At 46.2% G+C, this 16,702-nt stretch overlaps 1 protein-coding gene across 3 annotated transcripts in view; it reads right to left on the reverse strand.

Moving 5' to 3' along the window:
- RAP1B (RAP1B, member of RAS oncogene family) overlaps positions 1 to 16,702 on the reverse strand; it is a 421,780-nt gene that overhangs the window by 243,484 nt on the left and 161,594 nt on the right. For all 3 annotated transcript variants that reach the window (XM_069629722.1, XM_069629723.1, XM_069629724.1), the window contains one exon: positions 8,789 to 8,876. In XM_069629722.1, the coding sequence (XP_069485823.1) occupies positions 8,789 to 8,845 (57 nt within the window). In that variant the 5' untranslated portion in view covers positions 8,846 to 8,876. The remainder of the gene's footprint in view (positions 1 to 8,788; positions 8,877 to 16,702) is intronic.

The following is a 16,702-nucleotide window of genomic DNA, read 5'->3' on the forward strand; positions in this document are numbered from 1 at the left end:
CAAGCATTAGAATTAATGATTTCGGAATGACGAAAGGCAGAGTTGGCCTTGCTGCAGGAGGGAGTGAAGACCTGCATTGCCCCGCAATTTAAGGGGAAGCAGACCACTTGTGGCCTACTGCCTAGGAGGCGAGTTGAAGCAAAACCACAAAGAATGGGAGAGAGCAATTTCTAAAGTAATAACGTGAAGCACTGCAACAGTAAGAGTACAACCACAACAGAAAATTTAAGCAACTCACCCGACTGATGGGGTTCAAATGAAATACCATTTTCTCTCGCATTCCCCAGCACAAACAGTGGAAAGTCCCAGCAGACAAGCCACAATTTGCAGGACAAATTAGGTATCCCCAATCCCCACCCAGTGATTGCTGATTTGACAGAGGCCATTGAAGGCTGGGCCCTAACCCGACTCACTTGCAGCTGGGTGGCTCTGGGAACACAAAGAAAAACTGTACCCCCCATTTTATGTGCATCACTAAACAGCATCCATCATACCCATCATGTGGTATGCGCAAGCAACAGAAGCAGCACTGGACACAGAACACTGATGCTTATAATCAAGTTCAACCGATCTGGTTAATAGGACACGTTTGTTGCTTTGAGGCACAATCCAAGAGAAGGAATACTCATGTGACAATACATATTTCAGCACCCATCCAAGTGAAAATCAGCCCCCACTTTCCTCCCACCAAATGACTGCACTTCAGCAGGTCAACATGCTCGTCCACTTCTCTTCAGCCCTATGGCCAATGTTGATGAAATCACCTCATACTACTGCACTCTTCCGTTACTATTACGATGCCATCTTACACATCACTTTTTCAGTTATTGTTTTAAAATTGCTTCAGGCCACTTTGCTCTCAATCAGCACACTTCTTGCCTCGATAAAACACAGGACTACAGATCTGTTATTCCATAAAAAATATCACCCGTAGTTGCAAGTTAGCGACTAGCCAAGCATAGCTGCTAAGTAGGCTCAATGCTACATATGTAGCACCTCCAAGGTAGCCTGCTTTAAGACAACAGATCTTTGTATCCACACTTGTTTTTTCCAATTTTGAATGTGGGTCTAGAAGTCACAATCTACAAAGGGATGTTGTCTAAAAAGCCAGCATTGCCAGAAGGTGTCACATGATTGAGTGCCGCTTGGCTGAAATACTTTGTGCGTACATTTCTTCCGTCACTACAGAACTCACCCTTACACTCATTGTTCGGGAGTGATGCTCCCAGTGTCAGTTATTTGACATATCTCCCAATGTATTTCACCTCTGCTCCTATGCGTTTCCAACCAAACTTTAGATCATCAGGACTGGGATTTTTGGATTTGTCCGATCACTGTAGCCAGTGTTCAATAGATAGTTAGATTGAGCTAGTTGGATACCATTTACTTGGCTAATTCACCTGCTTCACATCAAACTACATTCATGAAAAATAATAAGTTACTCACCGTAGTGACTAATGTACTCTTAGTCCCCTTTCCTCCATAATGCATGCACGGAACAGGAGACAAAACCTTCTTCCCCTTTAAATTTAGAGTGGTGCTGCCCCGACTACGCCCTCCAACGCTACACCTCAGTCCCCATAGATGCGTCAACAATAGATTAACATTGCCTAATGACATCAGTTTTATTGGTGGGGGGGGGGGCAGGGGACGTATGCAGGAAAGGGGACTAAGTACGTTAGTCACTACGGGGAGTAAATAATAATTACTCGTGTCCCGTCCCCTTTCCTTCATACTGCATGGGCGATTACAACTGAATGTAGCCCCAGGGTGGTGAGGAGAACCTCCCTAAGCAAATAGGTTCCTGAGAACCGCCAGTCCGAAAGCCGCATCAGATCTGAAACAAGCATCCAAACAGTAATGCTTGCAGAAAGCTGAGGGAGTGGCCCAAGCAGCCGCCCTACTTATGACCTGCCAGGGGACATGGCACTGGAAAGCGATGGCCGTTGCCTTGGCCCCATCTGCATGGCCGTGCACGTTTGCTGGAATAGGCTTGTGCTGCCCCTCGTACACTTTGATGGCGGAGACCATCCAGCGGGATATGGAGGCCCGATATCCTGGTCTCGCACTTCTGAAAGTGACGAATAGGGCGTCTGACTTGCGGAAGCCCTTGCTCCTTTCAAGGTAGAATTTCAGGGCACACCTGACATTTAGGCAGTGCAGAACTCTGAGCCTCATCCTTAGGATTGGCAAAGAATATAGGTAGCACTGTTTCCTCGTTTAAATGGAAAGCAGTTGGCACCTTAGGCAGAAATGCTGGGTGTGTCCGCAGGACTACTTTGTCCCAGTGAAAGGTAGCATATGGTTCTGAGGCAACCAGAGCCTGGATTCCGCTGAATCTGCGAGGTGAGGCTGACTAGTAGGGCTGTCTTAATGGTGACCAGCCCGATGTCCCCCGACGCCATTGGTTCAAATGGTTGGTGCGCCAGGGCGCCCAAGCCTATGTGGTGTGGCCTCTTGATGTGGGGGGTGGGGGCCCTGCAAGTCCCTTCAGATGTTTGACAATCGGGTTGGAAGAGACCCCCCTCCTCCGAATTCCTGTAAGCCCCGATGGCTGCGAGGTAAGTGCGGCAGGTGTCCACCTGTACGTCTCAGTGGACAAGGTGTGCTGAGAAAGATTGTTTAAAGAGACCTTCAGCCTTTGGGACAGTGATGGTGCCCACTTGGGTTGGTCAACTAAAGGTTAGGTATTGACTGACAGATGCTGCAACTAAGGGTTGCCACAGCAGCTGACCTGGGCTATAACACATCTAAAACTCAATACCCCAAGGTTGCGCTTCTCTGTGTAATGAATAATTAACACAAGTTTGAAATTTGAAAATATGGGTTAAGTTTTAATGGTGGTCATATGAAAAGCCTTGACATTAAAGAAACCGTTGTAAAAACTTAGCAGTATAGTTGAATTCACTATCTAAAAAGAAAAAACAGTAAATAATGGTAGTCACTCCGACTTGTTCTTTGCAGATGTCCAGGCTCTTAGTTCAATAGAGTTTTGTTAAATGGTTATCGGGATGCTTTTAATCCAATTGGTTGTGTATGCTGATGCAAAAGTGCCTTGATTGTTACAAACTCCTTGATTCGGTTATTCAAATATTCTGATGTCCAGACTACTAATTCTTTCTAGTTCTTAAGAAGATCCTTAAGTTTTCATGACTAAGATTTCTGTTGGAAAATCCTTAAATAGGTGAGGTAAAGGCTCCTGGTTGGTGAAGGGTTCTCAAAAGGTTCCTCAAGTCCTCGACATGTGTTTCACCACTCTGGATTTGGAGTGGTTCATTGGGAGGAAAATTGGTAATAGTTTGAGGGTACAGTGATTCCAATTAGGATCTCCATTTGGGAGAATGGTAGTTTTAATATATTTTGATTCTTTGTTATATGGTCTTGATTTATTCAAGTTTGCTGCATGGAAAATAGTTCAACTTGGTCTCCTGTTGTATGTTTCTCCTATCGCCAGTGTAATGTTTCCTAAACAAATGATGGTAGCGCTGCCTAGTCCCTTCTGAGATGGTCCGATTGCCAAATAGGGGAATTGAGTTTTAGATGTGCTGAGAAGGAGAGCATGTCGTCCAAGGTACATGCCAGAGGGGGCGGGTGGAGGGGGGCGGGGGCGGAGGGGGGTAGGGTCAGTGTCCTTGGAGTCTGCCCAGTGGCAGAACCTGGTCCATTTACTTTTATACTGGGCCATGGTAGCCTGGCTCCTTGCGCCCTTTATGATCTCCAGATTTGAGCTGGCAAGACTCCTTGATCTTGCAAATCACTGAATCAGCGGAGCAGGCAGGAAGGCGTAAGCTGTCATGCCATTCCACTGAATCTGAAATGCGTCGCCCAGGGAGCTGGGGCCCTGACCCAGCCAGGAGACAAACTGAGGGCACTTTTATTTCCAGGTGGCAAAGAGATCCACCTGGGGGGAAACCCCATCTGCTGACGATCTGAGTAACGCGGTTGTTTAGCTGCCACTCGTAGTTGTTAGTTCCCAACCTGCTGAGCCTGTCCGCCTCCATGTTGGATTCCCCCAGAAGGTGGACTGCCGTGAGGTAGATTTCGTTTTCCAGGGCCCACTCCCACATGCTGATTGCCAGTCTGCACAGTGGAGGGGATCTGGTGCCTCCCTGCTTGTTGACATAGTACATGATGGTCGAGTTGTCTGACAACTTTGAACTTGATAAGTGGGAGGAATGCCCCGAGTGCTAGCCATATGGCGTACAGCTCCAACCAATTGATGTAGTACTCCTGCTTGTGTCTGGTCCAGGTTCAGTGGACCGAGAGATTGTCCAGGGTGGCTCCCCATCCCTCTAGAGAGGTGTCTGTGGTGGTGACCTGTGGGGTTGGAGGCCGGAAGGCCTTTGCCGTCCGTAGGTTGCAGTCCCTAGACCACCATGTGAGGTCCGGGTGGAGAGAGGGAGTAACGTTGACTGTCTCGGATTGAGAGCCCCGCTCCTGGTTATATGATGCGGTGAAGTGCAGCTGTATCCTTCTCATCCTGAGTCTCGTATGGGGGACAGGTAATAGGACCGCTGCCAAGAGACACAGGAGGTGCTGGTACATTTTACATTTTTTTGCCTGCAGGCATCGAGGCGCTGTTACAGGAATTGTTTGTTTTGTAGTGGAGTAATTGTTTTTCTCTTAGTTGCGTATTTAAAACTTGCTTAAACACCCAGAGGTTTCTAAGCGCGGACCCGGGGATCGAACCTGTGTTGCTTCGGGTCATCTTGCTTCCAAGGCACGCATGTTGCCGCTGTGCTATCCTCCCGGGACCAGGTCACTGGAAGTGGGTAGTGGCCCTTTTGATGGCTGATCTTGTCCTCCGAAGGAAACACCCTCTTGGAGCACGTGTCCCAGATGAGACCCAAGAATGTCAGTGTGTGTGGGCTGCTGCTGCGACTTCTTGAGACTGAGCAAAAAAGCCCAGATTGTGCAGTGTGTTCACAAGAGCCTGGGAAGCGTGGTGGACTGCTTCCGGCGATGTAGCCCCGACGAGCCAGTCGTCGCGGTATGGGTAGATGGAGGCACTGCGACCTGAGGAGGGCAGCCACCGTATTCATGAGTCTGTAAAGACCCTGGGAGCACGAGTTGAGGCCAAAAGGAAGGACCTTGTATTGGAAATGGTAGCCCATGATCCTGAACCATAGGAAAGAATGATGGGGCTTCCATATCGGAATGTGTAGGTACGCATCCTTCAGATCCAGGGAGCACATCCAGTCTCCCCTGCGCAGTGTCTCTGCTATTAAAGCTGGCGTAACCATCTTGAATTTTTGTAGAGCTAAGGAGAGGTTGAGGGTGGAAAGGTCCAGCACAACTCTCAGGCCCGCCTGGTTCTTTCTAAATGGCGGAAATCCTGGAGTAAAAGTCCAAGCTTCGCTGGGACTTACTCTACAGCCTGGCTCTCTACGAGCGATCGTATCTCCGCCAGAAGAGTTGCTGTCCCAACTTGAGGGAGTGGAGGAGAGGCTGGGATAGGTAGGTGGTACCCCATGGATTCTACGGAGAGGATCCAGGGGCCTGCGAAATTCTGGCAACAGAAATGTGCATGAGAGCAGGCCTGCCCTCCACTGGAGACACGTGGACCCGGAGGGGCGTGTTATGCCTTCTTTCCATCAGAGGCTGTTGCGTAGGGGGGCATGGAAAAAAATAAAAACACTTACTCCCACCCCAGCCCCCTTTTTTGTTGCTTGCGTCAATGTCAAGTCAGCAAGCGTTCCGGCTGCCTAAACCTCCGTTCCTGGAAGCAGGAGAACCCTCCGTATGTACGGGTGTATGATTTGGGTGTGTCTTTGACCGAATGGATAAAGACTTGGCTGTTTGTGAGCGTTTTTTCTTTTTGTCCAGCTCCTTGTCCGTGGTGGAGTGGAAGAGGTCCCCCCCCCCCCCCCCCACGCCCTCGAATGGCAGGTCTAATATACATTCCTGGACGTCCGGGTTGAATTTTGTTGCACGGAGCCAGGCTGTTCTTATGTCCGTGGCGATGCAGCTGGCCCGGCCAGAGGTGTCAATGTGGGCCGCGGTGGACTCCATGATGTCCTGATCCACCAGCTTGGCGTCAGCCAGTCTCGCCTTGAAACGCGATTGGCTCTGTGTAGGAAGCTCTGGGAGGAAATCAGCAGTTTCCCGCCACAACCTCTGGTTAGCGGCCGCAAGCATGGCATCAGCGTTGGCCTGACGAAGATGCAAGGACACGTTGGAATACAGCTTCTTCCCGTACGCCTCCAAGATATTCTCCTCCTTGCCTAGCAGTGCCGCAGAGGAGGCAGAGGACGATTGAGGCTGGGAGTATAGTGGTGCTGCAACGATCTCCGAGGAGTACGGCTGAGGGTGGACCGATAGCAAGAGTGTATCCCCCCCCCCCCCACCTGCCTGTACTTGGCGTCAAGGTTTCGATTGACCAACTGGACAGAGCGGCTTGAGCCAACCCTTCTTGGCCAGGGCGACTACATCGGTCTGCAGTGGAATTCCCGTTTTAGCCGAGGGGCGTCGCGTGAGGACTTCTGCCAGGACCCCCTCAGCTGGTTGCTCAACCTCGGGTTGAAGCAGGACCAGGTACTCTGCCAGCCCTGCAAGACGTTCATGGAAGGCTTTGGCGGACGATGCCACGTCAGGTTCTTCCTCATTAGTTGACACCTAGGGGTCCGTAGGATCCTGCACAGGAGTCGCTGCGGTAGCCGGAGGCTCTGATACTGAGACGGGAGCTGGAGGCCGGTACGGAACCGCCTGAAGAGGTTGGGGGGCCGGAGCAGGCAGCAAAGGCTGTGCCGGGAGCGGAGGCACCGGCGGAGGAGCCCGAGGTGCTGGGAGCATTGGCAAGAGGACATCCCTGATGGCATCCCAGAGGATCAAACCCATCCGGAGGGACTTCATGAGTCCCAGGAACCTCTCAAAGAACCTGTACTCACAGGCTGGAAGGTTCGTAGGGGATATAGAAGGAGTAGTGGTCGGCTGCTGGAGGAGCTGCATGCCCTGCCCATATGGACGTAGCAGGCACCTGACCTACACAAATGAAGGATAGGCTGTAGGCCACGTACCTGGTTGACACCAGTCCCACTTTCACACTCATTCTTTGCAGAATTCCCGGCCCTGGTGCAGTGTTGGACGGGTTAAGTCTGGCACGGCGGCCATCTTGTTGCTCAGCTCACTGGGCCCAGCCTCCTCCAGGACTCTAGTGTGGATCATGAGGCCTAACCTGCTCTTCAGACCGAGGCCTGGTAGGTGGAACGCCCTCGGCCCCGAGGCCGGGGCCATGTTTAGGTGGCCCCGAGGCTGGGGCCATGTTTAGGTGGCCCCTCGGACGTACAGCCGGTACTAGGGAGTGGCCCCTCCGACATGTTGCCGGTAAAAGGGCTTAGCCCCTCAGGTGAAGAACCGGTACAAGAACCTTGCGGCCCCTCACTGTCACCGGGAAGATCCCTCGACCAGTAGGCCGGTAGCCGGGGAGGCCTCAGTGCACGTGCTGGTATTAGAACCTGGCCAATCCATCCCACGCGGGAGAGTCCTTGGGAAGGAGTCTCCCTTGCGGGGTGCGATGGAGAACAAAGGCCTTACCTTGGGCCTGGATCGATGTTTGACGAAGTCCTTCAGGTCGTCTGGAGGCGATTTCCGGCCGGAAAAGCTCCCTCCACCTGGCTAGCCTGTTCTTCAGAGACCTAGATGACAGGGCGAAGCACGCAGTACAAGCTTGCCAACCGTGGTCTGGGCCAAGGCAACAAAGCCAGAGGGCGTGGGGGTACGAAGTTGGGAAGAGCCCGTCACAGGATGGACACCTGCTGAACCCTGTGGAAGTCAACATGCGCCAGGGAAGAGTGCGACACCTGATGACCAAGTACCTGTATGATAAAAAGAAAAAAAAAGTATCCGCGTGTGGAATTACATGGCCGAAGCCAAACCCAGCAGCGCTGGTGAATTCGGCCGGTTCCAATCGAAGCAGAAAAGGGGACTGAGGTCTGGTGCCGGAGGGCAGAGTCGGGGCAGGGCATGCTCCCAGGGATGCACCGCCACGCACCTCTAAATTTAAAAGGGAAGAAGGTTTTTCTGGTGAAAAAGGTTCCGTCTTCCGTTCCTTGGAAGTGACGCCCGTGCATGCAGTATGGAGGAAAGTGGCCGGGACAAAAGAGTAAGACATTTAGAATCCAAACAAACAAAAAAGGGCGTGTTGGCAGCCACAGCTCAACATGCCCTTCAGGGACACAGTACTGCACCCACAGCTTGAACTTTCCATTGAAAGGGTTTGGATTAGATGAATACTGCAAATGCTAGATTTTGACGGAACAGGGTAAAATTTGGGCTGGCCCAGAACACCACATACTTCTCATTATAAACCAAGGGCAACTTTGTCACTGTGCAAGTCCGTGTGTGCCATTGTGGGAAGAGAAAGGAAGTGGGGGGATTGCTGCCGCCTTCAGATTCCTTGCTGAAGACTCAGCCAATGAACACATACATTTGCTGTGGCCATCTTGAAATGCCTCCTGTAGCTAAAAATGTGAATCTGGCATTTTCTTTTAGCTAATATGGTTGTGTAATACTGCAGAATCTGCGGTTAACCCTAGCATTCTTGCTCTCTTAACGCAGGTGAAAACTTCTCGTTACGGAATTCCTGCACTGGTTTGTTCTCGCTGGCCTTTTTCCCGTCCAAAACAGGAAACTCTACAGCCTTGGGGTTGTGCTTGCTCTGCTTTTTAACTCATTCTTGCAGCGGCCTGTCTGCATCTCCCCATCTCGGTACACCTCTACAGAAATGAGTAGGTGCTTTTATACTGCACAGGTTACCCTGGAAGGTCAAATGGAAGAATACAACACTTACCAGAGCAGATTTCCCAACACCGCCAGAGCCTAGGACCACCAACTTATACTCGCGCATGGTGCAGGTTTTTCAGTCAACACCTTGACACCTAAAGAAAGGAAGGACAGGACATGTAAAATATCTGCCCATACATGGAAAAAAATGATTTGCTCAAACCAAAAAGCAGACTTACTGAAGGCACTTGAAATAAAAGGAAGGTGTTCGAGTGTCAGAAAATGTACACTGTATTTAGATTTGTTTAAGTTTAATGTTAATTCCATGCTGTTTCAGTAAGAACAATTACAGATTCTGTATCTGTGGCTCCAGTCAGATATCCAGTAGTACAAATCAGCTGCAAGTTACACATACTGAAAGAAAGAGGTTGAAAATGTACACTGTAAACATTGCGTATACTAGCCTGACACCAATATGTTCCTTGCCAAATGTGGAGGTGCCGTAAACAAGTGCTTTTAACATTTACAACATCATTAAATTTCCATCAGATGAGAGCTGCAGGATGCTGACACACGAGGGACCTGCAGGCATGATCTCCGGGGAAGCCGTCAGAGCGGCTTGCTTGATTAATTAATTACATGCTACAGAATGATGTGGCGGAAACGAGAAAAACCTGCATTGGCAAAGTCAACAATACGGGCTAACGCGAGGCAGATGCGCGCACACCAGTCATAGATTTTTAACATCACAACTTTGATAAATTACCATTTGGTTAAGGGCCCTGTGCTGGGATGCTGCATTTCTTAAAATTCAAGTGGCCGAAGGCACAATTAGTTAATTTGTATTACACAAGAAAATGCTTTTAGAAGCAAAAATGAAAGATTTGAATTCATGTGACAAAGATGTAGTTAACTAGAAGCTCAGTCACAGCAATAAAAACATTTCCTTTTATTTCGCTATATTTGTGGGCAGAAATGGCCGACTTAAATCACTTTAATATGACAGATTTAGATAACGTGGCACTAATGAGGCTATCGACATCAATCCCTCCAGAAATATCAAACTAGCGGGACAAAGCAACATATACTTTCTATAACAAACAGTTCTCACATAGGTGAGTACCACCAATTATATGAGTTACAACTAAAAAGGAGGGTTCCAGAGAAAAGCTCTGTCTTTGTTTAATATTTTATTGTTAGTGCATATGGTTACATAGAAAACCTTTTGCACAAACTAAACAGATAAAGAACTCAAAAACATGAATACGATAGGATTTCAACTTGGAAGCATAAATACAATGATAGCATAATGAAGAACTGAGAAATAACAAGGATTATAGCAACCAGATGATAAAACATATCGACATTAGATCTTTTCAAAAAGGTCTACAGCAATTGTCCAAATATAAAAGGAGGCACCAGTAGTTTAAGTTTCCGCTGAATATATGCAAGCCCAGAACTGGCTCGAGACAATGCCGGCTGAAGAGCAAGTAAACTGGTCAAATTTTAAATAGCAGGTCAAATAAATTAGGAAAATCTGTTAATACAGATCTGTGCCATTTTTACTTAAGCAGCAAATTCTTCCCTCATACAGAATACCAATCTAGGCCCTAGTATATTCTAGGGTTGGAAGGATGTTCAGGCGTAAATATAGAATATAACGCCCAAGCTCAGGGTTGCAATATTTCAACTAATAGGTGAGGGTAGTTCAGGGGTAAAGCTGGATTTTACAAATTCTTTATATATCTTTTTATTGTCAAGACTCCAGATTAATATACTTGTCCCAAGCAGATTTTATTTTTAGCTTCTTAAAGAATATGGCCATTTTCATTTTAACTGATGGCTGAAGTGGGTCCGTCACGGTTTCCTGCAATGCTACAAAAGCTGAATTTGTAGGCGTCTTGTGCACCAGAGGCCACCAAACCCAAGAGAGTATCATTTCCCTCCGTCGATACGAGCGTCACATATAGTTCATAGAGTTGGAGCTTCCAGAGCGTCAATAGCGAGACGATTCACGTCATAATGCTTCAACTGGTACAGCACTGGGAAGTCTCAAGATCGTCCGCCAAAGCTTGCCCTTAAGTACATATTTTTCAGAGAGGACTTCCAAACCATACAATATGCCCAGAATACACAGAAAGCCCTCTAGCAAAGGTCCATCCTTTCTGGTTAAAAATGCTTCTATCACCTGCCATCTTTCTCATTTTTTTGGTGCCGATTTCGCCATAGAAGGTTCTTGCTGGGGGATGATCATTAATGGGAATTACCAAGTATACAGAAGAGACTGCTTCCAATCATTTGCCGTTTAATTTCCAGCCATTACTATTATGCTACCTCTTTTCCTGCCTATGACCATGACCTTTTTTTTTTTAAATTGTTCAAATTATTCAGGACTACAAATGGCATAAACAGCATTGAGAGATCGCTGAAAGCCAATGGGAGCATGATCTAAAATGACTGTCATTGGCGTAAATCAAGAGATGGCCTCTGTACCCAGTTTAAAATTAAGATACTTTAAGTGCTTCATACAGGTCAGCAACGTAAAGGTTAAAAGAGCAAAGGGGCCAACACCACCTGGCCCCCTTTTGAGGCCGTGATTTGTTTTGCTCTATCCAGTAGCATTCCCTCCCTGCTCTAACCTGATCATAACTGATGTATCTATTGGTTGCTTGACAAAATGGAGAACAGGGTGAATGCCCCAGTCCTCAGAATTCCTCAATAGCACGGATGACAGTCGAATGATCCTGCATAATCTATGTAGCACAAACATAGCTTTGTGGTCTACTTCATTTTTTTTAATTCAGGCAATATGGTAAACTGTCTACTTTGGAGCCAGATTGCCAGAATTTCAATTGCAATCAATCATTTCCTCTGCCATTTGGAGCGGATACCAGGGCAACAAATGAAAGAAACATTAAAGGATAGCCCCAGTATTAATCCCCCTGTAGGATCAAAATTGTCACTGGTGGACCTTTTATTATTGAGCTTGGAAAATCTACAAGCCTGAAATACTCAGTGGGTCGAAACAAAATACCTCTGCCCATCACATATGACGGAAAAGGTCCCAACAGAGACTTTCGGTAGGCGCTCATTGTTGCCCTTATCTTCGTGTCAAACTAGTCATGGCATTAGGCACAGAGCATCACTTTAAATTTAGGGTTGAAATCTACAAATTGTAAGCAAAGCCATGAATTTCTGAAATGGCTTGTCTGCATGCCATAGGCCGATGGCATTTTACAGGAACTGACCAGACCATGGTGCTTTCTCACCAGGCTGGCATTCATTAGCATCCGTACATCGTAAGCCGTAAAGGTGGCAATGTGATACCAAGGCACAACACAGATGCTGCCTTTGAATACATGTTAGCTGGGCTCTCAAAACACCTGCTGGCTTTCTGTTCCACGCTTGCGGCTCACTAGGACGGGCTGCCCCTCTCAATTTCTGCAGCAAAGCTTTGGAATGCTCGCCCATTCTTCCTCCGAGCCATGGAGGACCATTTGGTGTTCCGTCACTCCTCGAGAACCTACTTGTGCTAGGTCTTAGCTGGCCCTGTTGTATCTCTAAGCGCCAAGACGACTCTGGCGAACCTACGCCTTATAAAATCATTCAACATAACATGCTGCCATGTGCATGGCCTCTTGGCGCTCTGGGATCTAAAGCAAAACAATATTATTCTTTAGTGGGCACAGTACAAAACCACAAGGGGTTGGCGCGTGCAGTTTGGAAAACCAGAGGTACTGTGTGGGGGTGTGCATTTATCCCGAGTGGGGCCTTGAGGGCATTGTCTGCAACTCATACAAGTTGCTGGGAGAGATGGTGATGGTTAAAGGCGTTCATAGGCAGAAAGAGCACCAACTACTCGGGACATTAGTAAAGAGGTGCACAGTTAGCACGCCTGTGCTGTCCCCAGGACTGTCTAAGAATAAGTGACTAACAGCTTAAATTCCACGGCCCTTGTGCAATATGGGTGCGATGCCAAGTCCGCTCCAACAACACCCAACTAGACTTGGTAGAGAACGTAACCACCGGGACCCAATAAACTTTATAAGGCGGCTTCCAAAAAAAATCAATTGCATGGATATTGACGCAGTATTTTCACAACGTCAGGCCAAAGGGAAGGAAAGGTATTTTTTTCCTGGAGCCAGCTTTTTACCCATGAGAATACTGGGCAACTGAGGAACCGGTCGATTTCTTAAACTAAACCACAAAATGGGTCCAACAATCCACTGTCCCAGTCCAAAAGGAAGTATTAGGACCAAAAAGATGACCGCTGTACAGGAGACCAGCAACACCGGATGCACTGGTCTTTTGGACTTTATCAATCAGGTAAAAGAGTTGCTAGAAGCAGCAAACAAACAGCCCGATACGTCCAGACTAAGGGCTAGAAGATTTACCAACAAGGTGAAGTTTTGTTCATGGAGGAGGAAGTAAACACAATTATAACATTTGGTAAAAGTGATGTCAACAAAACCACGCACAACCAAAAGAATGTCGGAGAAAAAACATTGTTAGGCTTTGTTTTGATAACTTGACTCTTTCCACCTGAGTTTTGGAAATGTCAGAAGCCTCAACGTATGCTGGTGCAGCACTGTGTAAGACTTTGGTTTTATAGCTTGGTCTACAGGACTCAGTTTGCAGGGGCCACTCCCTATTGGCGAGTGAATAGGAAGTTGCAACTTACTATCCAGTCAAGCGTCAATTATCACTAGCCAGTGGCTGGTGAAAATTGTGCACCCTGGTACGTAGGCAGCCAACAACCTGCCTACATACCAGCAGGTATGAGCAGTTTGCTAATTTGCACAAAAACATTAAAGGGCCTATCGCTTTTCATTAAACAGGATACAGTGCTTGCTCTGAAAAACGAGCTTGCCCATTCCACAGCTACTTTAGTAGACACACATGGCCAAAGAAAGTGAAATAATTGTCGAGGTAATTTAGGTTGTTCTTGACTAGTTAAATTGTGCCCCATTGCACTCTGTAGGTAATTGAAAAACAACAGATGTCCACAAATTTGTGGAACCGTCCCGTCCCTCGAACACCGGTTGTGTTGAATACTACAGAATAATGGTCTACAAAATGTTTACATTTTAAAATAAAAATGTAATATATTTTGATTGACATAAGTAATTTCTGAATAATATTTCATCATACATTCAATTATTGATCTGTTACATACGGTTTCAAAAATGTGTATCAACCAACAAGTCAATTCTTTAGCCAAACAATTTTTCTAAAAGAAGTTAGAGTAAAGATTTCTCAATCACAACTAATTTTGTAGTGTACACTACATTTTTACAAGGGAATACATATCGTTTTTATGATTTAAAATTAGACATATCTATATATATATATATATATCTTTACTTTTCCAGCTATTATACCTCTCCGAATGCAAGGTTAAAGTGGACTGTATACCGGATTCTAAAATTCCAAATTTATCAATCTAAGAAATGATCAAGCATTATGAACATCATCCAGGATTATAGGTTTAAAAACATGACAGAATCAGGTTTAGAAAACAGATGAATGATTAGCTGATTATATATTTTTGAAAATATAGTTTTTCTAGATACAGTGGAATGTAAAGACAGATGTTGAACTAAAGAGCTCCTGACAAAGGGATCCATCTCCCGAATCGCGTTGAGCAAATTCATGAGATAACACAATAAGGAACTTTTCAATACAATTGGTTGTGATTGAGGAATCTTTACTCATTGATTGACTTTTTTTAAAAACAAATTGTTTGACTAAAGAATTGACTTGTTGGTTGATACATACTGTTCCAAAAATATATATGCAACAGATTTGGTAATTGAATGTAGGATGAATTATTCAGAAATTCTATGTGACCATCAACATATATTACAATTTTATTTAAACATTTTGTAGACTATTCTGTAGTTTTACAACACAAAAACGGGTGTGCGAGGGACGGGAGTGTTCCACAAATGTGTGGACATTGTTTTTCAATTTGAACACCTAGTATCAGGGTTGGGTAATCTCCCTTTTACCCCACTATTTGATTAAAATATATAACTTGTACAGAAAGAATATTAGGAGTGCTCCTAGCCAACAGGAGAATAGCACTCTGTAGGTAATGCAAGTGAAAGCCGGGTCCTGCTCTGGGATTGGTTAGTGGGAGTAAAGGGAATTCACCAAATGGTTGGATAAAGGAAAGCTTTTCAATGTAGGTCATTCCAACGCGTAATGGCATTTAGCAGAGACCCATGTTATAACTAACTTCCATCACCCCAAAAAACTCGCCACCTACTCTTGCCTATGTTGACTTTTTTTCCTTTTAGCCTGATCAGTTCTAATCTGCCATCTTATTAATGTTTCATGCTGTATTGAACACAAACAATTTGCAAAAATTGCTTCGTGGAGCCCAGAAAAATTTCAAGAATATAGATGCTGATCATCGCTACAGTTTGAAACACATCAAGCAAAACACCTTTAAGATTTCTACATACCATTGGCAGGGATAGGGCTGAAGGCACAGCACTTCGCTCTAATGGTCAGGTTTGTAAAATATTAAAGGTAAACAGGCTGTAATTTAAACGGATATTTGGACACGGACCGAGAGGGAGGCATGGTTGGTCCAGCTGTACATATCTGGTTCTGGAGTAATAAATAGAGGATCTTTTCAGTAAGATCATCACAGGGGTATTCCATGGAAGAGCGATCACACCAGGGCACTTAAGGGGGATCTTGAGCAGGGCACGCAGTAGAAGCCTGGTTAAAGTCCAGCTGCTGTGCAGAACCCATGAGCCAAGCAGGCAGAACAGGAATAAATCTAAGACTATCTCAAACTAGTAAACGTGTATTCTATGTCCGTGGATACATGTTAAAAAGGGGTTTACATTTAGTGTTAAGTGTGTGAAAAAAAGCAATTCTGAGGAGGAATCTTTGGCAGCGGGGGATTTACAGTAAGTGTTGGCAACATAATTTCTGCTTAGTTTCAAGGTGGAGTGTGTGTCACAGGTGGTACCAGAGGAGCACTCAAAGAAGGCAGAGAAAAGTGGCAGGGCATCAGTTAAAGGCAGTGAAATAAAGGATGGCACGGATGGAGAGCAGAACAAGCTCCAAAAGGGTAGGGCAAGAAACAACCCCTCACTTAAACACCACACCAAACGTAATGATAATGACAAGGTCCTGAACAGGAGATCAAGGAGAATGCAAAGGGCCCCAGCACATTAGTTGAAAGGAAGCTAGGGCCCTTCTTGGAAAAACAAACCTGCACAGAGGATTTTAAATGGAAAGCAGAATAAGCTTGGCCAAAAAGGAGACTTAACACGACTTCAGAACCAAAGATCAAGTGAGCAACTTTGAAGTTTTAAGCTAACAACAAGAAGGCCCAAATATAGCAACTTAGCAAAGGAGAGGCAGCCAAAATGTGCAGACAAAAGAAAAGGGACAGGAGATGCTGATGGTCTGACGGGAGGAAATTTTGCTTGATCTGAAGAATCATGGAGACACCATAACATCTATGTGTGGGGTAGAGGCAACAAAAAAAAAAGAATGGCAGCAATGAGACTGAATGGAAATCGTGGACACCAAAGGGTGCGGCATGTACGTGATTATTGTGTACGGAAAGGACGACTTCAACATAACCGTATAGAAATAATCACATACATCACCCCGGCCCGCTATCCCCCCACCCACTACTATAAAAAACGTACCTCTTGCTCCTCACATCTGCACAGCCACGGCTCCATACCTGCAACACGAGTTCCACCTCCTGATTGAGAGGCGGCAACTACGTCTCAGGGTCTGCTTTTTAAAAATCTTTCTTCGTACCTCACTTTGTTATTTAAGGGGGAGACCGCCGCCACCCCCAAATTCCTTTAATGTCGAAGGGGACTGGGGAACACACCCGCAAGCTCCGGTCCCATTCTTCGACATTTTGAGTCTTGGTTTTTCTTTTTCCGCTGCCGAATTCGGCATTTTCTTTCAAGCTTTTTTTTTTAAACAAGCTTTTCCC

The sequence above is a fragment of the Ambystoma mexicanum genome, chromosome 12 (genome assembly GCF_040938575.1).
Source record: "Ambystoma mexicanum isolate Mex_15411 chromosome 12, UKY_AmexF1_1, whole genome shotgun sequence".
NCBI classification, from domain to species: Eukaryota; Metazoa; Chordata; class Amphibia; order Caudata; family Ambystomatidae; genus Ambystoma; species Ambystoma mexicanum.